General features: G+C 48.4%; 3 protein-coding genes across 3 annotated transcripts; 1 reads left to right on the forward strand and 2 right to left on the reverse strand.

The window, feature by feature from the left end:
- Window positions 1–2,815: 2,815 nt before the first annotated feature.
- ccdc12 (coiled-coil domain containing 12) lies at window positions 2,816–9,335 on the forward strand. The gene is made up of 7 exons (XM_086155403.1): window positions 2,816–2,943; window positions 5,105–5,199; window positions 7,050–7,129; window positions 8,423–8,484; window positions 8,571–8,605; window positions 8,674–8,750; window positions 9,025–9,335. Exons 1-7 carry the CDS (start codon window positions 2,860–2,862, stop codon window positions 9,102–9,104), a joined length of 513 nt encoding a protein of 170 aa, XP_086011529.1. The 5' UTR covers window positions 2,816–2,859; the 3' UTR covers window positions 9,105–9,335.
- A 531-nt stretch (window positions 9,336–9,866) lies between these two features.
- On the reverse strand, window positions 9,867–18,367 carry LOC147229777 (kinesin-like protein KIFC3). Its single transcript, XM_086155401.1, has 19 exons — window positions 18,011–18,367; window positions 17,792–17,885; window positions 17,541–17,704; window positions 17,204–17,456; window positions 15,708–15,880; window positions 15,456–15,521; window positions 14,557–14,694; window positions 14,272–14,469; window positions 13,752–13,925; window positions 13,412–13,559; window positions 13,206–13,336; window positions 13,013–13,124; window positions 12,752–12,933; window positions 12,565–12,669; window positions 12,127–12,257; window positions 11,834–11,954; window positions 11,615–11,744; window positions 10,506–10,735; window positions 9,867–10,414 (listed from the first exon to the last, which is right to left on the reverse strand). The coding sequence occupies exons 1-19, from the start codon at window positions 18,113–18,115 to the stop codon at window positions 10,289–10,291; spliced, it is 2,781 nt and encodes a 926-aa protein (XP_086011527.1). The 5' UTR covers window positions 18,116–18,367; the 3' UTR covers window positions 9,867–10,288.
- A 724-nt stretch (window positions 18,368–19,091) lies between these two features.
- LOC147229778 (uncharacterized) lies at window positions 19,092–20,415 on the reverse strand. Its single transcript, XM_086155402.1, has 2 exons — window positions 20,193–20,415; window positions 19,092–19,762 (listed from the first exon to the last, which is right to left on the reverse strand). The coding sequence occupies exons 1-2, from the start codon at window positions 20,280–20,282 to the stop codon at window positions 19,226–19,228; spliced, it is 627 nt and encodes a 208-aa protein (XP_086011528.1). The 5' UTR covers window positions 20,283–20,415; the 3' UTR covers window positions 19,092–19,225.
- Between the last annotated feature and the right edge of the window lie 1,405 nt (window positions 20,416–21,820).

Genomic DNA, 21,820 nt, shown 5'->3' on the forward strand with positions numbered 1-21,820 from the left:
AGAGATTTGGCAGGTCCTTCCTGACAGCTAATGTTCTACTAGTTAACACCCAACTCTGCTCTTAATACACTTCTCTTTCATTCATTCATTTATTCATTTATTCATTTATTCATCGATTCAAGTGTCCATCTCTCTCCTCACACTTTACACATGCGCTCGCTTGGACACCACATGTGTTCCTCCTGCCTCCTACCGCTACAAGTATTGCTGGTCGCTGCTCGTCGCAAGTTTTGTACATTTATACTGTTTATATATTGTCATATTGTTTAGGTACAACTTGTTAATACAAGCCCTACCTGTTTATATGTATTGTTAGCACCGTTTCTTGTGTGTTCTTAGTTTTTCTATTTTTAATAACTTTTCTTGCACTGTCAACTTCTGCTGTGTGTGGTTGAAATTTCCCCACTTTGGGACAATTAAAAGAATATTCTTTTCATGTATCTGTATTTGTGTGTATTAGTATACTACATATGTATAAATGTATTATATTTATATGCTTATATGTATTTCATTCATCTGCGTGTAAAGGTATATCATATATATATTCCTGAGTATTTTATATATATATATGTGTGTGTGTGTGGACATGTATATCATTATACCTGTGTGTATATATAACATATGTGTATATGCATGTCGCAAATATTCCTGTGTGTTTATGATATATATGTGTGTGTGTGTGTGTGAACATGCACATCACATATACGTGTGTGTATATGAACTCCTCTTTGTCATACACGTCAATCCCACCGCTATGTTGTGAGAATGGTACGGCCCGTCCACGATGCTCCGCGGGCTTCGGGTTTCCACGTCTCACCTGTCCCCCGCTGCATGTTTTATTCATCACGAAGGCCCCTGTCTTGTGTTTCCATCGTGTCTCCTGGTCTTCAGGATCCAGACAAATAAAGTACCTCAGCCATCAGAAACTGCAGAAATCCCTGGTTGGCCATAAGATAATAAGAGTTTATTGACCCCTATTAGGGAAATTCTTTTGTCATTGACCTGATCTGTACTGTTTTTGTCCGGCAGGACACAAGTCAAGATGGCTTTTTTACCTTTATGCTACGTATAAAACAAAATAGTTTTTACATTTTCTAAAAACAATGAACAACTGCAGAGAAAACTAAATTAATTTCTTAATAAATTTCTGCATGCGACAAAACATTTTGAACTCCGAAAAAAAGACGTTGGGTTGAAGTTTACATTTGAGCTAAACACTCAATGTCTATTTGAGTCCTTGGATTTATGAAAAAAAGACAAACATAAATTAACTTAACTTTAAATGCCCTCCTCTCTCTATGTGCTGTCATCCTCTTACTGGCGCGTGCAGAAAGAGTAACAAAAATATTCTAACATGTTTTATTTAGATGTTACATGATGGCCATAATCTTCAATTTTAAAAATGAACAAACTAAAATCAAATACATTTGAATGAAATACTCATTAATTATTTTCAAAAGCCACAGGGAGCCGCATCAGAGGAATCAAACAGCTGCATGTGGAATGCCGACCCCTGGCCTTGAACATCTGCCACCACCTGGGAGCGATCAAACCTTCCTCTAGAAGAAACCACCTGAAACCCCGCGGTGCACCTCGTGCAAGCATCAGAGGTGAGACGCAACCCGAGGCCTTTGCCATCCCCCTGCCTCCCTCCTTTCCTCTTGTTTATTCATAAATCACATTTTCGTGTATCATCGCTCCACTTTAATGATTTCATGATGGCTCAAACCTGAGCGTGACATCTACCACAGTTTCACACTGTTTATTATGACCTAGTTTCATTCAACAACCCCCCCATCCGCCCTGCACAACATGCGTCGTATTTATCACCGAAATTGATTTCAAAGCGGATTTGAGACCGAAGAAAGGAAGGCCGTCTGAGATCAGCGGAGTCCCTTTGTAAACGTCTTTATGAGATTTGTTTTTAATTCTTATTCATGCTGTGGCTATGTTTTGGTAATTTGCATGTTTTTTTTCGGCTTCTATCCGCCCTGCTAATATGCAGCAACGCGTGTTCTCCTTCACTGACACCTGTGACGCTTTGTGAGCTGCTCACACTGTTTTGCTTTTGTTCATTCATTCATTCATTCATTCATTCATTCATTCGTCATCTATTATGCAAGAGCACCTGTGCCTCTCCCAGCTGTGATTGGCCGAGAGGGGGGGTTCACCTTGGGCAAATCACAGTGACTGGTCCAAGGTGAGCCCCGTCTCTCGGCCAATCACAGGGCCACTTATAGAGACGTTCACCCTCTCATTCACACGTGCTGTAGAGACATGCAACCATTTCACTAGTATGTTCATGTGCCTTAAAACGGCATCACGGTTTTTCGCCCTTTCTGCGTTGCGGAAAATTTAATCGCAGATCAGGTGTGAGTTGACAGAGGGTATAACTGTCATTCTGGGGCGTGACATAGTTAAGGCAGTTGTATTACCATGGCAGTGGCCTACATTCCTGAGGAGAAATTGACAATGTGACCATCAGCAGGCATCACAGTGCCTCCCTGTCATGGATGCATTGAGTGTAACCATCATTTGCATTAATGCAAACGGCCGCTCTGCCACAAGGGAGTTTATTATTAAAAGGCTTTTGGTCCTTTCTTTTTGTACTGTTGAATCCATCAGTATCCTGGCAGAAAGAGGATCAAATTAACAGAGTACACACCTGAATTTCACCATGATACAAAACACACGTTTCCAATTTGAAATACAATAATAATTTGGGGCTTGTATCTGCAATTCTATGACATGTACAGGAAAACAGTCCAACGTGATCGATGATCTCGGCGATCGATTAAGCGGCCTGGGTCGGGCTGGGAATCGATCTCCGAGGCGGCGGAGCGGCGTGCGGAGGTAAACATGGAGCAAAATGTTGGGTCGTTACAGGAGCAGGCCCTGAAGAGAAAGGAAAGGCTAAAAGCATTAAGAAATAACCAGCTCAATGTAAGTCCCCGTCTGGAAAATGCCGTTTTTTTTAAACCGACGCTCCAAATAAATAATATCGGCAAACTCGGGTTTTCGCAAACCGGTCGTGGTTAGCAAACCTAGCCTTTAGCTAGCGTTAGCATCGTAATGGTAGCAAACTCTTAAAGCAGAGTCCTGAATGTTGTTATTATTGCATTAAAATAGATACCGACTCGCTTTAGACTATTTCACGGCGGTGGAAATAGCTCTGGTTCTTTACCGTGCTTATTTTTAACTCATGTAGCAATGCTACACTCATTTTATGCTATGCTATCCCCTTGATAATGTTTATAGTTCAATAGCTCGCTAATGCTCATCAACAATGATATATTCACATGAGATGAAACCGTCGACAGAAAATGGCTTGTTTTCTCATTATCTGTCGAAGTTGTGTGTTCCTCCCACAGTCCAAAACACATGCAAGAGGTTCACTTAGCATTTCAAGACACTCTAATGTTGTCTTAATAAGAAACCATCACCAGCGATGGATGGCGTTTTTATTTGTAGACGGGTTTTTGATCTGCTGGCGCTGGTATGTTTGAATTACATGGTTTTCATCCCCGAAGCGCTTTACGTGTCTGTGGAGGATCTCAGTCATCCAGGTCACGGTGGATTCTTGTTAAAATCATCTTGTTGTGGCAACCCGTCTCGATTTTCTTCACTTGAAGACGTTTCGCACCTAATTTGAGAGGATCCTTCGGTTCTGAAAGCGCCCCTGGAGGGAGGTGTTAATGTTAAGCTTTACTAGACGTACAACCATTCACCCTCTCAATCACATGAAGCCATCCGTGCTCTGCAGGCCAGGTATTCGTGTTCAGTCGGCCCCGGCATATGCTTGAACATTTGTCCACCCAACTCACAGGAGAAGGGATAGAAAAGTAGATTCTGGATCTTCAAACAAAGATCATGAGTCTTTCTTGTCACTGCCTCGTCCTGATCTGGTCGTCTGAAACGTCTCTCCGTTATGTTGCATCGCTGTGTTGCTGCGCTGGCAGAAAACCTGACCCTGACCGCCTTTCCCCTTATGATATGAACCCGTCTGGCAGCAGGAAACCCTGCTATGTTTCGAAGCCAATGGCTGGGGCCGCTAGCTAGCATTCAGCCACTGCTGCTTGGAGGTGGGAATGTCCGATAAGGAACTGTTGACATTCCAGGAGCTTGAAGTAATTCCCCTTTTGTGCATTTCAAGAGTGAGTCAGTGCCCTGAATTGTTGTAGCAGGTGGACAGGAAGCCTCTTCAGGAAAGCCCAAGGTGGGCGGGGCTCCTTATCCTCTGTTACAACTTCTGGCTTTTTCTTCTGGTTTGTCATTCCTCAGGGGCCTGTTTGATATTTGGCTTCCTCTAATGGGGAGGGGGGGCAGGAGGCCTCAATCGCTGCTACTGTGGTGGCTGGTGAAGATACTGACTAGAGCACTTTGGCGTCAGCAAGGTGTTGCATAATATCAGCGTGCAGCTGATATTATGCTAGTTGGATTCCCACAGTAGGAGTCTCCCTGAGTGCAGGATAACCGGTAAAGCCTAATATATACACTGCTCAAAAAAATAAAGGGAACACTTAAAAAACAGATCCTAGATCTAAATGAATGAAATATTCTTATGAAATACTTTGCTCTTTACACAGTTGAATGTGCTGACAACAAAATCACACAAAAATGATCAAATCAATTGTATCAACCCATAGAGGTCTGATTAGGAATCACACTCAAAATTAAAGTGTAAAAACACACTCCAGGCTGATCCAACTTTAATGTAATGTCCTTAAAACAAGTCAAAATGAATCTGTGTTGCTTCCTGAGTGGACACTATGATTTCACAGAAGTGTGATTGACTTGGAGTTACATTGTGTTGTTCAAGTGTTCCCTTTATTTTTTTGAGCAGTATATATGGGTGTCTAATATATATTTCCTATAGAGAATTGTGATACAGGATGTTCCTGTGTAATTTCCTCACATAATGATTACCATACCTCTCCTCGCCATTTATACCCATGACTCCACACATCCAATTAGAAGTCATGTAAATATGAATCCTGGGAAAAATACCGCCCCAGTGTGTGTGTGTGTGTGTGTTTTTTTTTTTTTTTCAGTGCCACTCAGACTGCAGTACTTGGTAAATCAGATCGTGATTGTGTTTGAACAGGGGAGCGGGCGGGTGGACGGCGAACCGGAGCAGAAGAAGCCTGCACTGGAGGAGGAGGAGGAAGAGGCGGAGCCGCAGAAGGAGAGCAAACACAGGTCGGTTGTGTTCGCCCGCTACCGTGAACACGCCGCAATTTCAAAGGTCACGGCGTTCCTTTTTTTTTTTTTTTTTTTTCCCCCCGAGCAGCCGCACAGAAATGAAGCTAGCGTGGAAGTATTTGTTGTCATCGGCTACGTGCGAGGCGACAGGCCGGTCACGAGGTGCAGTCTGTCCCCCCCCCCCCCCGTGCCAACTGACCTTTTTTTCCCCCATTATTTATATTTAATGACAGCGTGGTGAAGACACGAGTCGAGGGAGCTTTCCTTTGGCCCACCTCCCCCTCGTGAGAAAGAATCTGCACAGGGTCGCTGCCTAATATAGAAGTTTTCCCCTGAAGCCCGCACACGGTTTTCAGAAGAACCCTGGGTTTTACCAGATACCCATGTTTTTATTTATTCTTTTTTTTTTTTTCCTCCCCTCCCACAAGCCATGGCAGCACGCGTGTGTGTGATTAGCATGAGTGTCATGGCGGATCAGGTTGCCAGACGGAAACAATAAACAGTCTCGGGCTTGTTCTGACATCTGAGATCTTTGCAGAGGGCTTTTAGTGCTCTGTCCCACATTCCTCCAGGCTTATTCCACTAAACGCACCATGCGCTTTTTTTTTTTTTTTTCTTTGTACCAGCTTATCGAGTCTTACTACACTTGCCCTGGGGGGGGGGGTCTCGATATCCCGCCGCGCCTTGCTCCAGGGCCTCGGCGCACTTGAAAGGGGAAATAATATAAACACACTCCCAGAGGGGGGTTCGAAGTCCCTCGCTCAACCAGACGTTTTACATAAACATTCTGTCTGTATGATAACTAGACCGATGTAGTCTTTTTCTCGAGTGATGCGCATCCCCGCGCACGTGGGTCGGTGTGCGCCGACTCCACTTGTACCCGTTTCACTTTTTCCGCGCAAACCCTCGGGGTTGCACAGCTCGCACATTTATCACCTCCTGTCGTAGAGCCAATAACCCCCGCCCAGGATCATCTCCTGGGTAACATCTGGGAATCCGCGCAGCTATGAGTGTCTATAAAATCCCCAAACACACTCACGCTACACCCTTTTTTTTTTTTTCCTCCCACCATACCTGCCTCTTTGTCACGCTATCAACCCAATGTTGAAACAAGCAAATCACCCCGGAGGGAGAACGGGGTCTTATCTTATCTCAGACGCGTAGGAGAAGGAAAACATGGCCGCTTTAAAGTTCTGTCAAGCAGGCGAAGCCCGTACTGATAGCCGCGGTGGCGCAGCCTGGCCCTCGCTCTGACGGGTTTCATCTAGGATGATTCAAAGAGGGTTCGATTTGGTTTCCCGATGTCTCCGAGGCCCGGGCGATTCAACCGACGACGCCGGGCTCACCCCGCCTCTGCGGGACGTCGAGACGTGACATGCATTTCCCCCGGACGCTGCCGTACAAGGCATCGGTTTGTCCACGGGCAGCGGTGGGGGTGGGGTCGGCGCGGCGGGGTGATGGATGCGCCGTCGGAAACCATCCCACGCGTACGTAGAGCGCGGAGGAGCTGATAATCCGAGGGCGCCGGTTTGTAAATAACGGCCGGAGCTGTCGGCGAAGAATCCCCGCGTGATGAGAGACGGCGGAGTTGTACGCAGAGCACCGTGTCCTCCAGCTGGTTGTTTCCTCCACCCGTCCGCCAGGAGCAGGTGGGACATGTTAATGAGACATGTGGAGGAATAAAGAGGCACATTATTCCCCAGCCTACGCGGGTCGTACCACCATCGGCCGCCCGGGGGTCGGCAGATGGTGCGCGGCCCGTGCGGGAATACATTCCCGCACCGCCACCCACAGGGCTGCTGCGAGAACGCCGGACGCTGTGCTCATATCTTCTCTTGTGTGTCCAGGGAGCTGAAGCTCAGGAACTACGCTCCAGAGGACAAGGAGCTAAAGGACAGGCAGGTTCCCAAGGCCAAACCTGCCTCAGGTGGGAACCCGACCATCACGCTTCAGCGTCCGCTGTGATCGGTTCAGGCCGAGCAGCGCGGTTATAGACATTTTAAATATACTGCTCAAAAAAATAAAGGGAACACTTGAACAACACAATGTAAGTCCAAGTCAATCACACTTGTGTGAAATCATAGTGTCCACTCAGGAAGCAACACAGATTCATTTTGACTTGTTTTAAGGACATTACATCACAGTTGGATCAGCCTGGAGTGTGTTTTTACACTTTAATTTTGAGTGTGATTCCTAATCCAGACCTCCATGGGTTGATACATTTGATTTCCATTGATCATTTTTGTGTGATTTTGTTGTCAGCACATTCAACTGTGTAAAGAGCAAAGTATTTCATAAGAATATTTCATTCATTTAGATCTAGGATGTGTTTTTTAAGTGTTCCCTTTATTTTTTTGAGCAGTGTATATACAGTATACCCTTGTTTTTCGCGGGGGTTACGTCCCAAAAAGAACCCGTGATAGGCAAAATCCGTGAAGTAGAAACCTTTTTTTTTTTTTTTTTTTTTACAATTATTATACAATTAAATATTCGATGAAACATTGAAAAGAAAGAACAAACCATTTTACAGGCTCAATCATTTGTTTCACAAATAAAAGTACTGTACTTAAGAAATGTTTTTTTCAACAAATAACCTCTGTACTGTCAAATGATAATTTTAATCATCAATATGAACAGAAGGCTTCAAATGTGGAGATTAGCACCGCCCACCGCGACCCGAGCAATTGGATTAAATGGGAGAAAATTAAAAATGATTATGAATAAAATTGCGGACAATTGCAACCCTTTTTGCATCCTAATTAAAACTTATCGCTGCTGTCGTCCTTATGTTTTTTTCTTCCTTCTTTATGGAACGAACGGAAGATTCATTAATCCCGTAATGCCGACCTACAGCCGCATAGCTTTTACCTTCCCTTAGCGTGTCCAGAAGTTTAACTTTATCTGCGATAGATAGCATCTTTCGCTGCCTTTTGGGCCCTTTTGTCGGTCCAGAGCGTTTTGTCAACATTATGGGTTTTAGGGAAACTCGAAATTGCAAGAGAATTTTTTGCACGTACGTAATGTAAATTCGGCAAGCTGTTTTACGTACGTGTACATATTAAACTGCAACGTTATTGACGCACAGGTAGAGAAGAAGCGGAGTGACTTTTTAGCCAATCAGAATGCAGAACACGATGCACCATGCAAATCCGTGAAGTAGCGAAACCGTGAAAAGTAAACGGCGTTATAGCGAGGGATCGCTGTATATGTGTGTTCGCAGTGGAGGATAAAGTGAAGGACCAGCTGGAGGCAGCCAATCCAGAGCCCATCCTTGATGAAGTGGTGAGTCCAGCTCTTGCACGTGAATGTCCTTTTGTCGTGAAAGACGCAGATTTTGACGCCTCCAACCTCCTTTTTTGCCCCCGTAGGACGTGGCCAACCTCGCCCCGAGGAAACCCGACTGGTAAACCCCGCCCCTGAAAGCCCGCTCTCCTGTGCCTCCGAGATCTAATGACATGCTTCTAAATCCAGGGACCTAAAGCGCGACGTGGCGAAGAAGTTGGAGAAGCTGAAGAGGAGAACGCAGAGAGCCATCGCCGAGCTCATACGTAAGTGGTCCTCCATCCCTCCATCCCTCCATCCCTCCATCCCTCCATCCCTCCGTCCCTCCATCCCTCCGTCCCCGCTCTGGATTCTCCCCTTTTCTGTCGAGGGCGGCGCAGAATACTGGGCTAATTGTTTGGTGGCGTTTCTGGACTCCGGGGACTTGGGAGGCCTCGGAAGAGGTGTCACTGATGTTTGATCCACATTTTAAAAATAGGCCAGATGTTTCCCCTCCGCGATGGGTTTTTACAATATGTGTGTATTTGTGTGTGTGTGTAGGAGATCGTCTGAAAGGCAGCGAGGAGGAGCTGGCCGGGGCGGTGGGAGCGGTTGGCGTGGAGCAGGGTGACTCGGAATGAGGGCTGACCAGACAGCAGGGAGGCAGGAAGGAGTTCATGTTCCGGATGCTCAGAGAGACAAGAACTGACGCCTCCCGCCTGGTAGCGTTAAGTAAGAACACAATGGTACCACCCGTACATGTAGTCCCGACTGCCCAGAACAGCCCTTGTATCTTCATAAGTCCTGTAATTATTGATGTTTTTTTTTTTTACCTGATCGGCGCCCATAAAGAGAGACGACACTTTTGTAAATACGTCATATTTATTCAGAAATGTATCCGAATACGGACTCTGTGAACACGGTAGACTCGGTAAACGCAACACGGACGTCTGCTACGAGCGGATCAAGTCGGCTCAGATCCAAAGGGTGACACATGGGACGGATGAGGAAATGCTTTCGTTATTTGGTTTGACATTCACTAGTGATATCTACTGCAAGCACCTAAATACCCCGGCCCGACGTCAGTCCTTCCTTCTCTTCCGCAATAAAGTGCATCTTCTGCCCGCACAGGTCCGAACCGCCTCCTCAGGGGAGGATATTGCACCGTCCGTATTGCTAACTCAAGGCCACCTGCTCCTTTCCGCAGCTTCCCCCTTCTCCAAAAGGCAAAAAAACAAGCTAAGGCGGTAAAGAGAAACCAAAGTAGCCCCCCTCGCTTCTCTGTTCTTGGCACGAGCTACCTAAATGTGTGACCAAAGTGTCCTTGAGAAGTAAATATTTGTGCTACAAAACAAGTAACCCTACACACGACAACCTTCGAAAACGGAACCACGAACTACTGGCTTTTTTTTTTTAATTTTTTTTTTTAGTAAGATGGCTGATAATTGGTCGCCCAAATGGAAAGATTAAAATGTGAGGTTTGGAAAATACAGATGCTCCAATGGGGAGGGTGGAAACCGAGATCAGGGCGGCTCAAGGAAACTTTTTCGAACAAGATGGGGGGCAGAGGTTTCTTTTGGCACTAAAGAGTGGAAGAATAAATACGTCTGCATGCAGATTGGCAAATTAGAAAGGCTTGTTAGTTGTCAAAAGCAGAAACTAGCAAAGAGGAGGCCGAAGACCTCTGCCTGACTGGGACCTCTGTAGATTTAGCCCTTGAGCAGGTTAGCTCTTGATCTCACTGGTGCCGTAAAGTCGTGATTGGCCAAAACGGAGGAGGAGGGGGCTTCCCTCGTGGCAACGGCGGGAAGGGACTGATCCCCGATCAGTCGCACAGCCCTCCGCCGGATTCGATTTTCCTGGCGGCCGGGCCGAGCTCCACCTTGCACACCCTCTGGGCAAACTTCAGCGAGCACAACGTCTCGCCAACGTTACTGTCCAGGGCAGAAACCTAGAGGAAAAATAACAAGGAAGTGCACCGCAACTACAAATATGGCCGTCCAATCTGTAGACATCCCGACGACTTAACACAGGAGTCCTACCTGCACCACCATGGCCGTCTTACTGCCTTTCCCCAAAGAGTCTTGGAGTAGGTAGGTGAGGCGGGAGTTCCTGAAGGGGATGTGAGTCTGCCTGGCCCGCAGTGCCTGGATGACGTCGCCGAGCGCCAGCAGGGAGCGGTTGATATTCTGCGCCTCCTTCAGCCTCTCGCCCTCGGCACCAGACTTCCACACCCTCTCCGAGCCCGCCAGGTCCACCAGGTTCAGCTTGCCTGGGGAAACGCAAGCGAGTTCTCTGTGATGGGTTTCATTTGTACTGTAGGAGCTTTTCGTCGGTCCTCCCAACGTTGTTCAGGAACCACGCCGCTATTAGCTGCTTTTCGACAGTAAAGTTCCAAACTGTCCAGGTTGAATTTTGTTCCAGGGAACCTTTTAGTTTTGCATCCCCAAAGCCGGTAAGTGGACAACGGTCAGGATGTGACCCAAGCACCTGCAACGTGCACCTCAATGTCCACACTCCAAAACATGCCACTGTGAAGAAGAGGAGGATGATGCGGACCGGATCGCAGGCCGGAAGAGCTTGGACGTCTTCGTCACTTAATTTCTCGTCTGTCCTTTCCATTTTGTTGCAAGACCACAGCTGACCACAGTAGTTTTTAAAAACGGTACACCGCAATCCGCAAGAAGAAGCTGGTAATGGCTGTGGTTTATGGGTTCAATCAGTCGGCGAACACGTACGTCACATGAGATCCTACGTAAGAGTAAAAAGAACTTGGACCAAGAGCTAAAATGGTTCTTGGAACTGAGGTTCGTGGTATCACTGTTGTCCGAATCCACCAGAAAACAGCCCGGCTCCTAAAAAGGCTCTACAAACTGCAAAATAGTTTCGACAGTGCCAAGGGGGCTACAGTCAACAGTCTTTGGCCGGAGGAACAGACTTCACATTTGGTATCTTTTTCAATTCCCTGGTGTTGTTAATGGCGGTTTTGAGATCGCTCCACTCATTTGCTTTTATTTGGTAATTAGATCAGTGTGTCATTGGCGTAGAAGTGGATATAATGAGTTAGTGATAGTACAGATACACCTTAAAAGTAGCTTGAGTCTTCCGCAGAAGTTTTTTAGTGGGCAGAGACAGTGTGGATGAGACTTACCAGTGGTCTTGGACCCGGTGGCGAGGTCGGTGCCCTGGACGGTGACGCAGAGCAGGGCGTGGGAGCGTGAGCTGTGTTGATTCATCTGAGTGCCAAAGGTGATCCTGTTCCTACGTGCTGTGGCTAAAACCTTGACAGAAAACAAAAACGTCTATCATCAGCATTCAAATGGTTTATTCCTGGAGGAGTTAAAGTCAGCAGCCGGACGATGTCTGTCACCTTCTTCATATGCTGGAAGCTCTTGACCTCCACCACCCTGAGGCCCGGCACATGCAGCTGCCCTGTTCCGTCCGGGTTGATTTTGATGTCCAGTTTCTCCCCGTCTTTACTCAGAAGGTCCCTGACAGAGGAAACAAAAGGGCTGCTCTGACTCCAACTACAATTAAATGTTTGTCACAAACAGCAACGTGGAACTTCAGCATCCTCTGAATGCAGAGAACTAGCTTGCAAAGGTCCAAAACCCTTAGAGTCTGCTCCAAGGGACCTGTGTTTTACACTCTTCATCCACCCACCTCAGCACTTCGTTGTAGATCTCCACAGAGCTGACGGTGACGGAGTAAGACCACATGTCCTTCCTCTCCTCCACCTCACTGAAGAGGTGCTTCAGGGCTCTCTGGTTGATGCCTGGGTTCTCCACGCTGCCCTGAGAACCCAAACAAGTGTAAAGCCAACAGCCCATATTTGGGGCAGAAGAACTTGTATGCCTAATGTCACCCTGCAAACGGCGAATTCGTGACACCAACCAGTCGTGATCAATCTTCCACTGATTACGTGGGTACTAATAATGTAATGTTAGGTTTGCAAAAAAAAGGGAAATTGGATGTGACCATTGATCCAAAATACACAGAACCCACTCTCTTCTGTCACACAAACTGACATGCTAAAGAAAACAGCAAAACCTAGCTGCAACAACACTAGAGGGTTTAGAACAAGTGAGTCTTGGCAAACACCTCCATGGTGTAGGTCTTTCCAGAGCCCGTCTGCCCGTAGGCGAATATGCAGACGTGGTAACCATCGATACAGGAGGTGACGAGAGGCTCGATCTCCTGAAAGACCTAACGAGGAGAAGAGGAAACCAGCTCAAGACATGCTCAAGGCTTGATTTAAAATGTTATCTTTGCTATCCGTGGTTGCTACCTCCTCCTGTGTGGCCTGAGGATGGAAGACCTTGTCCAGTTCAAAGACGCGCCCCTTCCCTTTGCTCAGCACGGACAGGGAGGACTCGTTGTTGGGGTCGGTTGTCACGACGACAGATTGGCCCTCCTCGCGCTGGTCCTCCTTCAACACTGGCTTCACGCGGCAGAGTACGCGGATGTTCCCTGGAAGGGGAAGTTCCTGTTAGCAGCTTTACTCCCTGGCCTCCCTCCATCTCCTGCTCCTGCTCCTTCCACGCCTCACCCTTGAGCTCCACCAGCTGCTCATGGTACTTCCTGCGCAGGGCAACCTCTTTCCTGTATTTTTCCAGGAGGTCTTTGTTGGCTTCAGACATCTCATTGATGGCCGCTGAAATCTGCCGGACAGAAGGAGGACACTCCTAACTTGTACACCGCCGTCTCTGAAGGCTTTATTTTTGCACCCATAAAAGTTGTACCTGTTTTTTTGCTTCATTTATGGCGGATCCGTAAAAGTCGGAGAAGTTCCGGACCTGGCTCCTGAGGCTGGCGTAGTCGGTCTTCATGCAGCGCAGGGTCGGGGGGAGGGCCGTAAGGCGCTTCTGTAAACCTGGCGAAAGAGAAACAAGCTCATAGGGAGACCCAACTCAAATGGAACCGGGAGGCAGGATTTTCAGTGACTCACTGAAGAATTGGTGCTGCAGGTTCTGGAAGTGTTCTGCCGAGCAGGTCGCTGCCGCCTTCACCGCCTCCTCCTTTCTCTCCTCCAAGTGGCCGATCTCCCTCAGCAGCTCCTCTCTCAGTTTGCCGATTTCCCGCTCGTACGCCGCGATCTGTCAAAATGTGAGCACAGGTGTGCGAATTCACTCCTCCGGACCGGGTCAGGGCTCGGACTATCATCTCTGACAAGGACTAGCAGGGATCAGCCGCCGCTAAACGACAGTGTCCATTTGTGTGCAGATTGTGTATCCGCACTGGATGAGGAGGATTCCGACGGAGGTCGAAGTAGCCGCAAGCTAACCCACCTTGTGCTGCAGGTTGCAGCTGTATTCGTCCGACTTTCTGATTTGCTCCTCCAGCTGTTTGCAGCGCAAATTCTGACCGGATAGCTTGTCCGACAGTAGCTCGTTCCGCTGCCGCGCCTTGTTCAGCTGCTTGACGGTGGCCGGTGACTCCACCTCCACTGTCTGGGTCACGTACTGGGAGGGGAGAAGCAACGACAACAGGTGGGGAGCGTTCGCGTTAATACATTTCTGATTGTCGGCCCTTTTCATTCATCGGAAATGCTGGCATTGGGCCGGAGGCAGGGTTCACCCTGGATCCATCACGGGGCTACATGTAGAAACATACAACCATCCGTCCTCTCTTTCTTGTCTGGACAAAGTAGGGTCTCCGTTGAACCCTCTGCATGTTTTTGGACCGGAAGGGAAACCGATACAGACTCAAGAAGAACATAGAGGGTCCAGGGTCCTTCTTGCTATGTGGCTAACCAAGGAACCCCTGTGCCGCACTTCCCTTTTTAAAGTAGTTTTGAAAACATGTTACCTTCACCAGCGGCTCCTTGCCTCGCTCCCTGTCCAGCTCCAGCTGGAGCTCCCTGACTCTGTCCTCCCGTTTCCTCAGCTCCTCCCCTCTCCTCCACTCGCTCTGCTCACTCTGCCGCTCCAGCAGCGACAGCCGCTCGGCTCGCTGCTGTAGGGAGCTCTCCAGCTGCTGCACTCTGCTCCGGAGGTTCTCGTTCTCCTGCTCGGACAAAAAAATAAATAAATCGCATGTGCTGAGGAGTCACCTGCGGGAGCCCGGAGGGGAGGCGTCCTGCTGGAGCGGTACCTTCATCAGCATGGTGCTGGACTGCGAGGGGATGGACGTCAGCTGCTGCAGGAGGCCTTGAGTTACACTCAGGCTCTGTTTCAGACTCTCGTTCTCCGCCGACAGACATAGCACCCTCTTCTCCGAGTCCGTCACTCCCTGGAAGCAACAGAAGAAGGCACAAGTCTCATCCCTGTATCAATCTTGTAACATTAGCAGCTTCTGGAAAGGAACTTTTTTAATTTTGCTTCCCCTCAGGCAGTAAGGGACTACAGTAGGACCTTGTGACACAAGCATTGGCAACATGCAACCTAAGTCCAAAACAAACAACCAAAGGAAGGGAAGAAGAAGATGACAGCATGGAAAACATGGAACGGCGTTCACTGAATAATAACCATGGACTATTGCATGTGTGGAAGTGGCTTAAACTTCTCCCTGCACTGCTTCGCTCTGTGAATAACCCTACTGTTAGCTAACCATAACAGGGCCAGAAGTTCCATTTACTGTCACTTCTGTCCATTTTGGCGCAAGAAAGCAGCTGAGCAGTGACCACAAATTTAAAAAAAAAAAGTCCACAAGAAGTTTCTGGCAAGGGGTGTGGCTAATGGGTTCATATGGCTTCCCATGGAACATTAAAAAGACCCTGCCACAGGGTAGGAGCTGAAATTATTCTAAGAACTGAGATCCACGGTCCCTGGTTCCTATGAGGCAAGAAGCTGTCTCATACCTGAAAAGGATCTCGGAACTGCAAAAAGGTCCCACTGAGCCAAAGGGCCGTTTGTATCCGCGCACCTTCTGCTGACCTTGTACTGTGTTGATACACTGGGCTAAGATACAGTACCTGTACTAGTCAGGCTATACACTCCTGGGAACAGGAGCTGGTTGTAGCTTTGCTAGCTTCCTGAAAAGGCAGATCTCACCGAGGCAGTTCTCAGTCTGGACAGCTCCTCCTCGCGCTCCTCGATGCAGCTCTTCAGCTCGTCGATCTGAAGCGAGAAATGTTAGCCTTTACCGAGGGACTAAAGACAACGCTGGAAGATTTCAGTATGCTTCAGAGAAGAGGAGCATGTCAGGTTTCTTGGAAGTTTCCTGCATTCACATCCTCCAAAAGTCATCTGCCATTTCACTCCGACCAAACGTAGATTTAACCTGCAATCAAATCAATGTCTGACCTGCTGCTGAAAGGCCTGTATCCGGGAGTGTCTGTCTCGCTCCTTCTGCTCCAGCTGTGAGCGCATCAGACGGAGTTCGCCTCTCAGCTGGCTCCTCTCCCCCTGCAGGCCGGACAGGGACTCCACCAGGCTGTGAACGCCGCCGTGTGACGCCGTGTCGCCGCTACACTCACCTGGCAGGCAGGCAGACAAAAAAAAAAAAAAAAAACCTGCCGTCACTTCCGCAGTCACCCATTTTAGGGCGTTCCCAAGAACCATCCAGGAGGGATTGCACAGAAACTGCCTTTAAGGCTTTGCTCTTCTACCGTAACCGCACCAAACGCTTCCCGTCATCGTCGCAGTTTAAAGCGACACTTTTTCTCCTTTGGGGTGCAGTCACTCATCAGCTTCCGTCTCCATCTAACCCTCTTCTCTCACGCAACCTAACTTCCTGTCCTCTTTACCTCCATCCATAAACCTCCCCTCTGGCCTTCCTCTAGACCTCCTGCCCGATAGTTCCAACCTCAGCGTCTTTCTACCTCCTTCATTCACACATCTGTATTCCCTCTTGCTGCTGCTACCCTTCACCCCTCTCCTCTCTAGGTCATACCGCCAGCTCTCTCGATGTTCCTCCACCTGCTTCCCCTACAGATCACAGTGTCATCTGCAAACATCGCAGTCCATCCCAATGCAACTTAAAGTGACTCATCGGCCGAAACACTTTCGCTGAGAATCACTTGATACCGCATCCTCGCCTGATGGTCCGACCCGGTTGATCAAGCTGCCGGACGGGCCTGTGTTAGTGGACTGGGTTCATGGAGGCTTACTTGGCAAAAAAAGAAACGCCAAAGGTAGATGACATTTTCCTTTTCCGGCCCTTGCAAGCTTAAACGCAGCCACCTGGAATAGTTTGGAAGGTTCCGCATCAGCACTTGATGACGAAGCTGCGGATTTAGACCTGCACTTTACATCTCGGAGGCTAACAGCCTTGCCACACTGGGGACCAGGAACCTCCGCCGTCTTGCTATTCTTAGTCGGAGCACCAGTGCACGTGGCGCCCTGCATGTGCCAGACCTTGTAAGAGCGTTTGGGGGCGAATGAAACGGCCATTATTTATTGATGACAGCGAGCTGCTATCCGAGCATCATGTGTCTCGACGACGTCTCCGTGACCTCCAGCCATGGGGCTACATCTGCTGGCCCGCGCTCCTTGAACACACACCCAAGAACCATCTGGTCCTCTTAAGATGCAGCAGACACCAACATCTGGCATCTAGAGGTCCCCTGACTTCAAACAATAACACATCGTCAGACATGATTACATATTGTGATATAACTGTTTTCGCACGGGTTGCATTAATGTTCCAACACTGCATGTGAGGTTTCCATGTTCCTCCTCTCGCACCACCTGTTCTTCTTCTCCTGCTTCTATAAAAAGGCCTGCGACCTTGACTGGCTGTATGCTAATGTAAACTCATCCATCATGGAGCCACAGCGCCTCCTCCCCCTTCTCCTCACCCTCGCTCAGCGGGCTAGGGGTCTGCTGCAGGCTGATGGCCTCCTCCAGGCTGCAGATGATGGTGTTCTTGTCCTTGAGGCGCTGGCGGTAGGAGGCGCGCAGGGCCTTCATCTGGCGGCGGTGCTGCACGCGGTGCCTCCTCAGCTGCACCCGGTACTGGTCGGCCTGCTGCTGCAGCTGCTGGAAGTGGGAGTACTGCTCCAGGAAGCTCAGCAGGTGGGACATCACCGCCATCAGGGGAGACTCCGGGAGCTAGCGCAAAAAAGCCAGCACACGCGCGTTCATGAAAACGAGGGCCATCGCTCCTGGTCCGCAGCGGCAGATCAGCCCCTTCACCTTTCCGGACGTTTCCAGCTGCACCTGCGAGGCCCGCCTTTTCTCGGACTCCTGCTTGAAGGACAGGAAGGCGCCCAGGGGGGTGCACGCGGGGACGTCGGGGATGTCGTCCTCATCTTCGTCGCTCGGGGACGCCTCGTCACTGTCGCTGCCGCTGCTGCCGCCTGGGGCGCACAAACACCGAGGTTCATCCTCTGAATCCGAGGGATACCTCTGGAACCCCCTCCCTCCTCCGCCCCCCCGGCACTCACTCGGCTCACTGAGGCGAGCGCAGGCCTTTCTCCCTGTTTTGGGGGCGTGGCTATTTTTCCTCCTGCACCCTGTTTCCATGGAAACAGGTCCCGGCTGCTGAGCAGAGCAACATACATGAGGGGCGATGCATGCACAGAACAGTTTACACGCAAACAGCTGGATGCGACGGCGCCGCCATTCTGGATGTCTCGGATCCGGCGCATTTTGGCGAGACTCACGTCAGCAGAAGCTCCATGGGATTCCTCCAAGGTTCCCTCCTCCTCCTCCTCCTTTTTGAAGACGGTGTAGAAGATGTAGACCAAAAGGGAGTAGAAAGCATACATCTCCCCGCTGCCAGGCGCTCCGTGGAGCTTCACGCGTCTTGAAGACCGGCGGTTGGAATGGTGACCGTTTCACCCCGCGGTGCATCCGTTTTCCAATCCTCTTCGGATCCTGTCACGCACCATCTTGCTTACCTTATCATATATCTACTCCTCTCCGGCGCTCCATTCTCATGCATCAGCCGTCAAATCACAAATCCTGCCTCCCCTCTCGGCGGTGTGACTCCCTCTCGCTGCTCTCCGCACCTCGTCTCCTCCTCCTCTTCACTTTTGCCCCATCTACAGGCTGCATCTGCAGCGAGCATGCTCAGTGGCTGCCTTCCAGTCGCTGCAGAGGAGGTGTGGACATGCAGCGTCCCATACAGCCGGGGAGGAGGGGGAGGTTAGATCTCAGACGACCTCTCGTTTCCTCAGAAATAGATACACCCCGAAAGTGGCGTAAGGGGAACCGTCTCATTTGAGGCCGGGTGACATTTTTGTATTTGTACTCTTCACTATGTATACTCTTATGAATATGTACCCTCCCAGGTGATAAACTCCTGGCCGGTCCACTGGAGGTAAAACACAGGAAGTGCTGCAGAGACGCATGGGTCTGCAGAGGAAATCCCTGAGCGACCTTCGAACACCCCCCTGCTGGAGTTAAGTGAGGAATATGCAGGAAAGTGAGGGCAGGGTGGAGTACCAGTAAAAAGTACACCAGGCCCCGCACCTGACTCACACCTGCAGATTTTTTCTGAAGTAACCGAGTGTATCATCTCAAGACGGGTGTTTTCCCGGTGATGCTGCGGCATCTGGATGATTCTCCTCCGCCGACCTCGAAACGAAATGGCTCAACAAAAGGTCACGTTTGCTTACAGCTCCATGTTTATCAACAAAACCACAACATGTCATATCAAATGAATTAAAAAACACATAGGGATATTTATTTAAGTGCTAGTTAGTGGTCGTGCGCGTTGATAATGTGATTATTCATCACTAAAAGCATCACAAAATAATGACAAGCTACACAATTATGTTTTTGTTGCCCTCAAAGATGTAACATTAACAGAATGACATGTCGTGACAAAATCAGAATCCATTTCAATCCTCCCTGGCCACAGCGTGTGAACAATATTAGCTAAAGTTGCTTCTGTCCATCAAGTCCAGCGCAAACTTGTGGAGGGCGGGCGTGGAAATCCAGCAGCCTGCCGACACAAGAACGTTCATGACCCACTTTGCCGCCGCCTCTGCGCCGGCTGGAGACACGACCGCCGACAGAGCGTCGACTGTGAAACCAGGGGCCCAAAGTAGCGGCAGGCTGAGCGCCAAGCCGCAGAGGGCCCCGAGGGCGTTGCCGGCGAACAGACACACGGTGAGACAGCAGGACAGGGACGACAGGCCCAGGCAGTGGGTCAGGAAGGCCAGCGTCTCGGCAGAGAGGCTGTCAGACAGAGCCAGCAGCAGACAGGAGCCACACAGCAGCACCAGCGCTGTGTTGTGGTCCTCGCTGAGCCACAGGAAGTCAAAGGAGAGTAGCGTTGGGGCCAGAAACTCGCTGGTCCGCTTCAGGTCCCTCTGCAAGGCGGCAAGGCATGAATCCGAGGGGCAGAGAATGCAAAGTCCCGTGGAGACCCCGACCAGCCAGAGGCCGACCGAGGGAGCCCTGTGGTCCTGCAGAGGGAGATAGACAGAAAAGTACAAATATCAAAAGCAGATTGATGAACTGTTTATCTTACTAACCCAGCGGTTGGCCTTTTAGGCCCACGGTTATTTCCTAAAGTGACATCAACAACCAAAATCTCAAATATTTAAATCGCTATTCCATGCAATTTCTGCTAAAAAGCTCGTTTCAAATCCAAAATGCAAAATATGGTAATACCATATGTCAAAGTCTTTAACATGTTTGCACTTTTGAATATCCACGATATGATGATACGAGTATATTCCTTATTAAATATAATATAAGAGTCCTGTATCAGCCAACTATTGTCATATACTGCACTGAATTACTCAAAGATACTTGAATGCACACGAATTACTGCAGGGTTAGGATTAATTACACAAAGATGATAACACACGCCAACAGATATTACTTATTTACCCTGAATAGTTTATAAGAGGAGCGCAGGGCCGTCGCACACAAAATAATGTTGGAGCACAATGTGATCCACTCTGCAGTGCAGGGCGCCATCGATCCGTTGCTTAAATCGATTTGCTTCTTAATAAATCTGACAACAAATCCCTCCGAAACATCGTTAAAAGCTGCACACGAAGAAACGGGACGACTTGACACCGAACTTCACACTGGCGCGTTTGTTTTGACATGTGACGATTCCGGAAGTCACCAGTGCGCATGCTCCAAAAGGATGCATTCAGGAAACTCGTCAAACTTCCAAAAGCGGCGCCTGTTTCTTGACTAGAAACTCGCCGGTAGAAGTAATTTAAGTATGAGAGGGATACTATGCGTGAAGTTGACCTATTTGATGAGTCTGCAATGTGTTTCCTTTTGATGCCAAAGTCAACCATTTGAATGAATTGATAATTTATGAGGCCTTCAGTGGAGCGGGAAATTAAACAGCAAATTCTGTTGCCATTATAACGGTATACATAATTACAATTACTGCGCATAGTGATTATTATTATTACGATTGACGCAATTCTAAACGCCCCAACTACTCTGCGGTTTGTCATTGAGTGGGTTTGAATGCAGCATACTTTTGAATACTTGTGACATCTGCTTTTTCCCGATATTCAGTGAACGCAACAAATTGAAAAGAATGGCGGCGGGATGTTCAATTTCGTCGACAGAGTAATGGGTAGGGGACAGATTGTTAATAAAAAAACCCATGCCTCGTAAACACATTCCGGTTTTAAATATGAAAAATAACATTAACTTGCTCGTACAATTTTGTTTGGGTACTCGGAAAGCATTGCTTACTCCTTTTGCCATAGATAAATATTGCGACCAGCTAGCTTCCCCGCTAGCTAAGCAGCAGCTTAGCCGCTTAGCCGCTTGTAGCCGCTTGTAGCTAAGCTACCATGGCCCCATCTTCAAGATAAAGATGTAAAGCTGGTATAATGAATGTAACCAGTTTTATTAAGTGTACTTATCTTGAAGATGGGGCCATGGTGCTGGTGTTCGGTGAGGAGGTTAGGGGAATTTTTCATTGGTTCTCTATCCTTAACTTACTGGCTACACACTTGAGGCTACAAAGTGTTGCTATATGTAAAATGCACACTTTACTACACTTTGTGTCTAAACTTCATTTGTGGACGAAGTGAGCGCCGCTCCTCTTTCAACAGTTAACAGTTAAGACAATTTATATTTCATTGTATTTCTTATTCTTCCTCCTTTCTACTGTTATCTATTGCTGTTATGTTTTTACTTGAAACTCTGGCACAACAATTTCCTTCGGGATAAATAAAGTTGTTCTCATCTCATCTCATTTCTAAAAACCATCGAACCATCCCCGACTGGCTTTGAGCAGCTCTTCCAACGCCTTGTCTGTCAATGTTTAAACGCCACCTCACAGACAGTCCTGCTTGCTCCAGACCAGATCTTGGCTTTCATCACAAAGCACAAAATCCACTGAGCATCGGCTAAAATCTCAGAAAAAACGTAAGTTGATGCACTTGTGAGTCGAGGTTCCGCTGCACTGTATTGTACAGCCTCAGACCTCCTCCCCTTAATGGGTAACTTTATTTTCCTTATGTCAAGAAAACATCACC

Source organism: Fistularia commersonii, chromosome 11 (genome assembly GCF_037954325.1).
Source record: "Fistularia commersonii isolate RoL2024-O1a breed Wild chromosome 11, RoL_Fcom_v1.0, whole genome shotgun sequence".
Taxonomy (NCBI): domain Eukaryota; kingdom Metazoa; phylum Chordata; class Actinopteri; order Syngnathiformes; family Fistulariidae; genus Fistularia; species Fistularia commersonii.

What these genes read in the sequence shown, in the direction of transcription:
- ccdc12 (XM_086155403.1), top strand. Translation starts at nt 2,860, where the DNA reads ATGGAGCAAAATGTTGGGTCGTTACAGGAGCAGGCCCTGAAGAGAAAG. An exon ending in CAGAAGGAGAGCAAACACAG is followed by an intron (nt 5,200 to 7,049) that starts GTCGGTTGTGTT and finishes TTGTGTGTCCAG; the next exon opens with GGAGCTGAAGCTCAGGAACT. An exon ending in AGCCATCGCCGAGCTCATAC is followed by an intron (nt 8,751 to 9,024) that starts GTAAGTGGTCCT and finishes GTGTGTGTGTAG; the next exon opens with GAGATCGTCTGAAAGGCAGC.
- LOC147229777 (XM_086155401.1), bottom strand. Translation starts at nt 18,115, where the DNA reads ATGTATGCTTTCTACTCCCTTTTGGTCTACATCTTCTACACCGTCTTC. An exon ending in CCCTAGCCCGCTGAGCGAGG is followed by an intron (nt 15,881 to 17,203) that starts GTGAGGAGAAGG and finishes CCTGCCTGCCAG; the next exon opens with GTGAGTGTAGCGGCGACACG. An exon ending in GCTTCCAGCATATGAAGAAG is followed by an intron (nt 11,745 to 11,833) that starts GTGACAGACATC and finishes TTTTCTGTCAAG; the next exon opens with GTTTTAGCCACAGCACGTAG.
- LOC147229778 (XM_086155402.1), bottom strand. Translation starts at nt 20,282, where the DNA reads ATGGCGCCCTGCACTGCAGAGTGGATCACATTGTGCTCCAACATTATT. An exon ending in CCTCTTATAAACTATTCAGG is followed by an intron (nt 19,763 to 20,192) that starts GTAAATAAGTAA and finishes CTCCCTCTGCAG; the next exon opens with GACCACAGGGCTCCCTCGGT.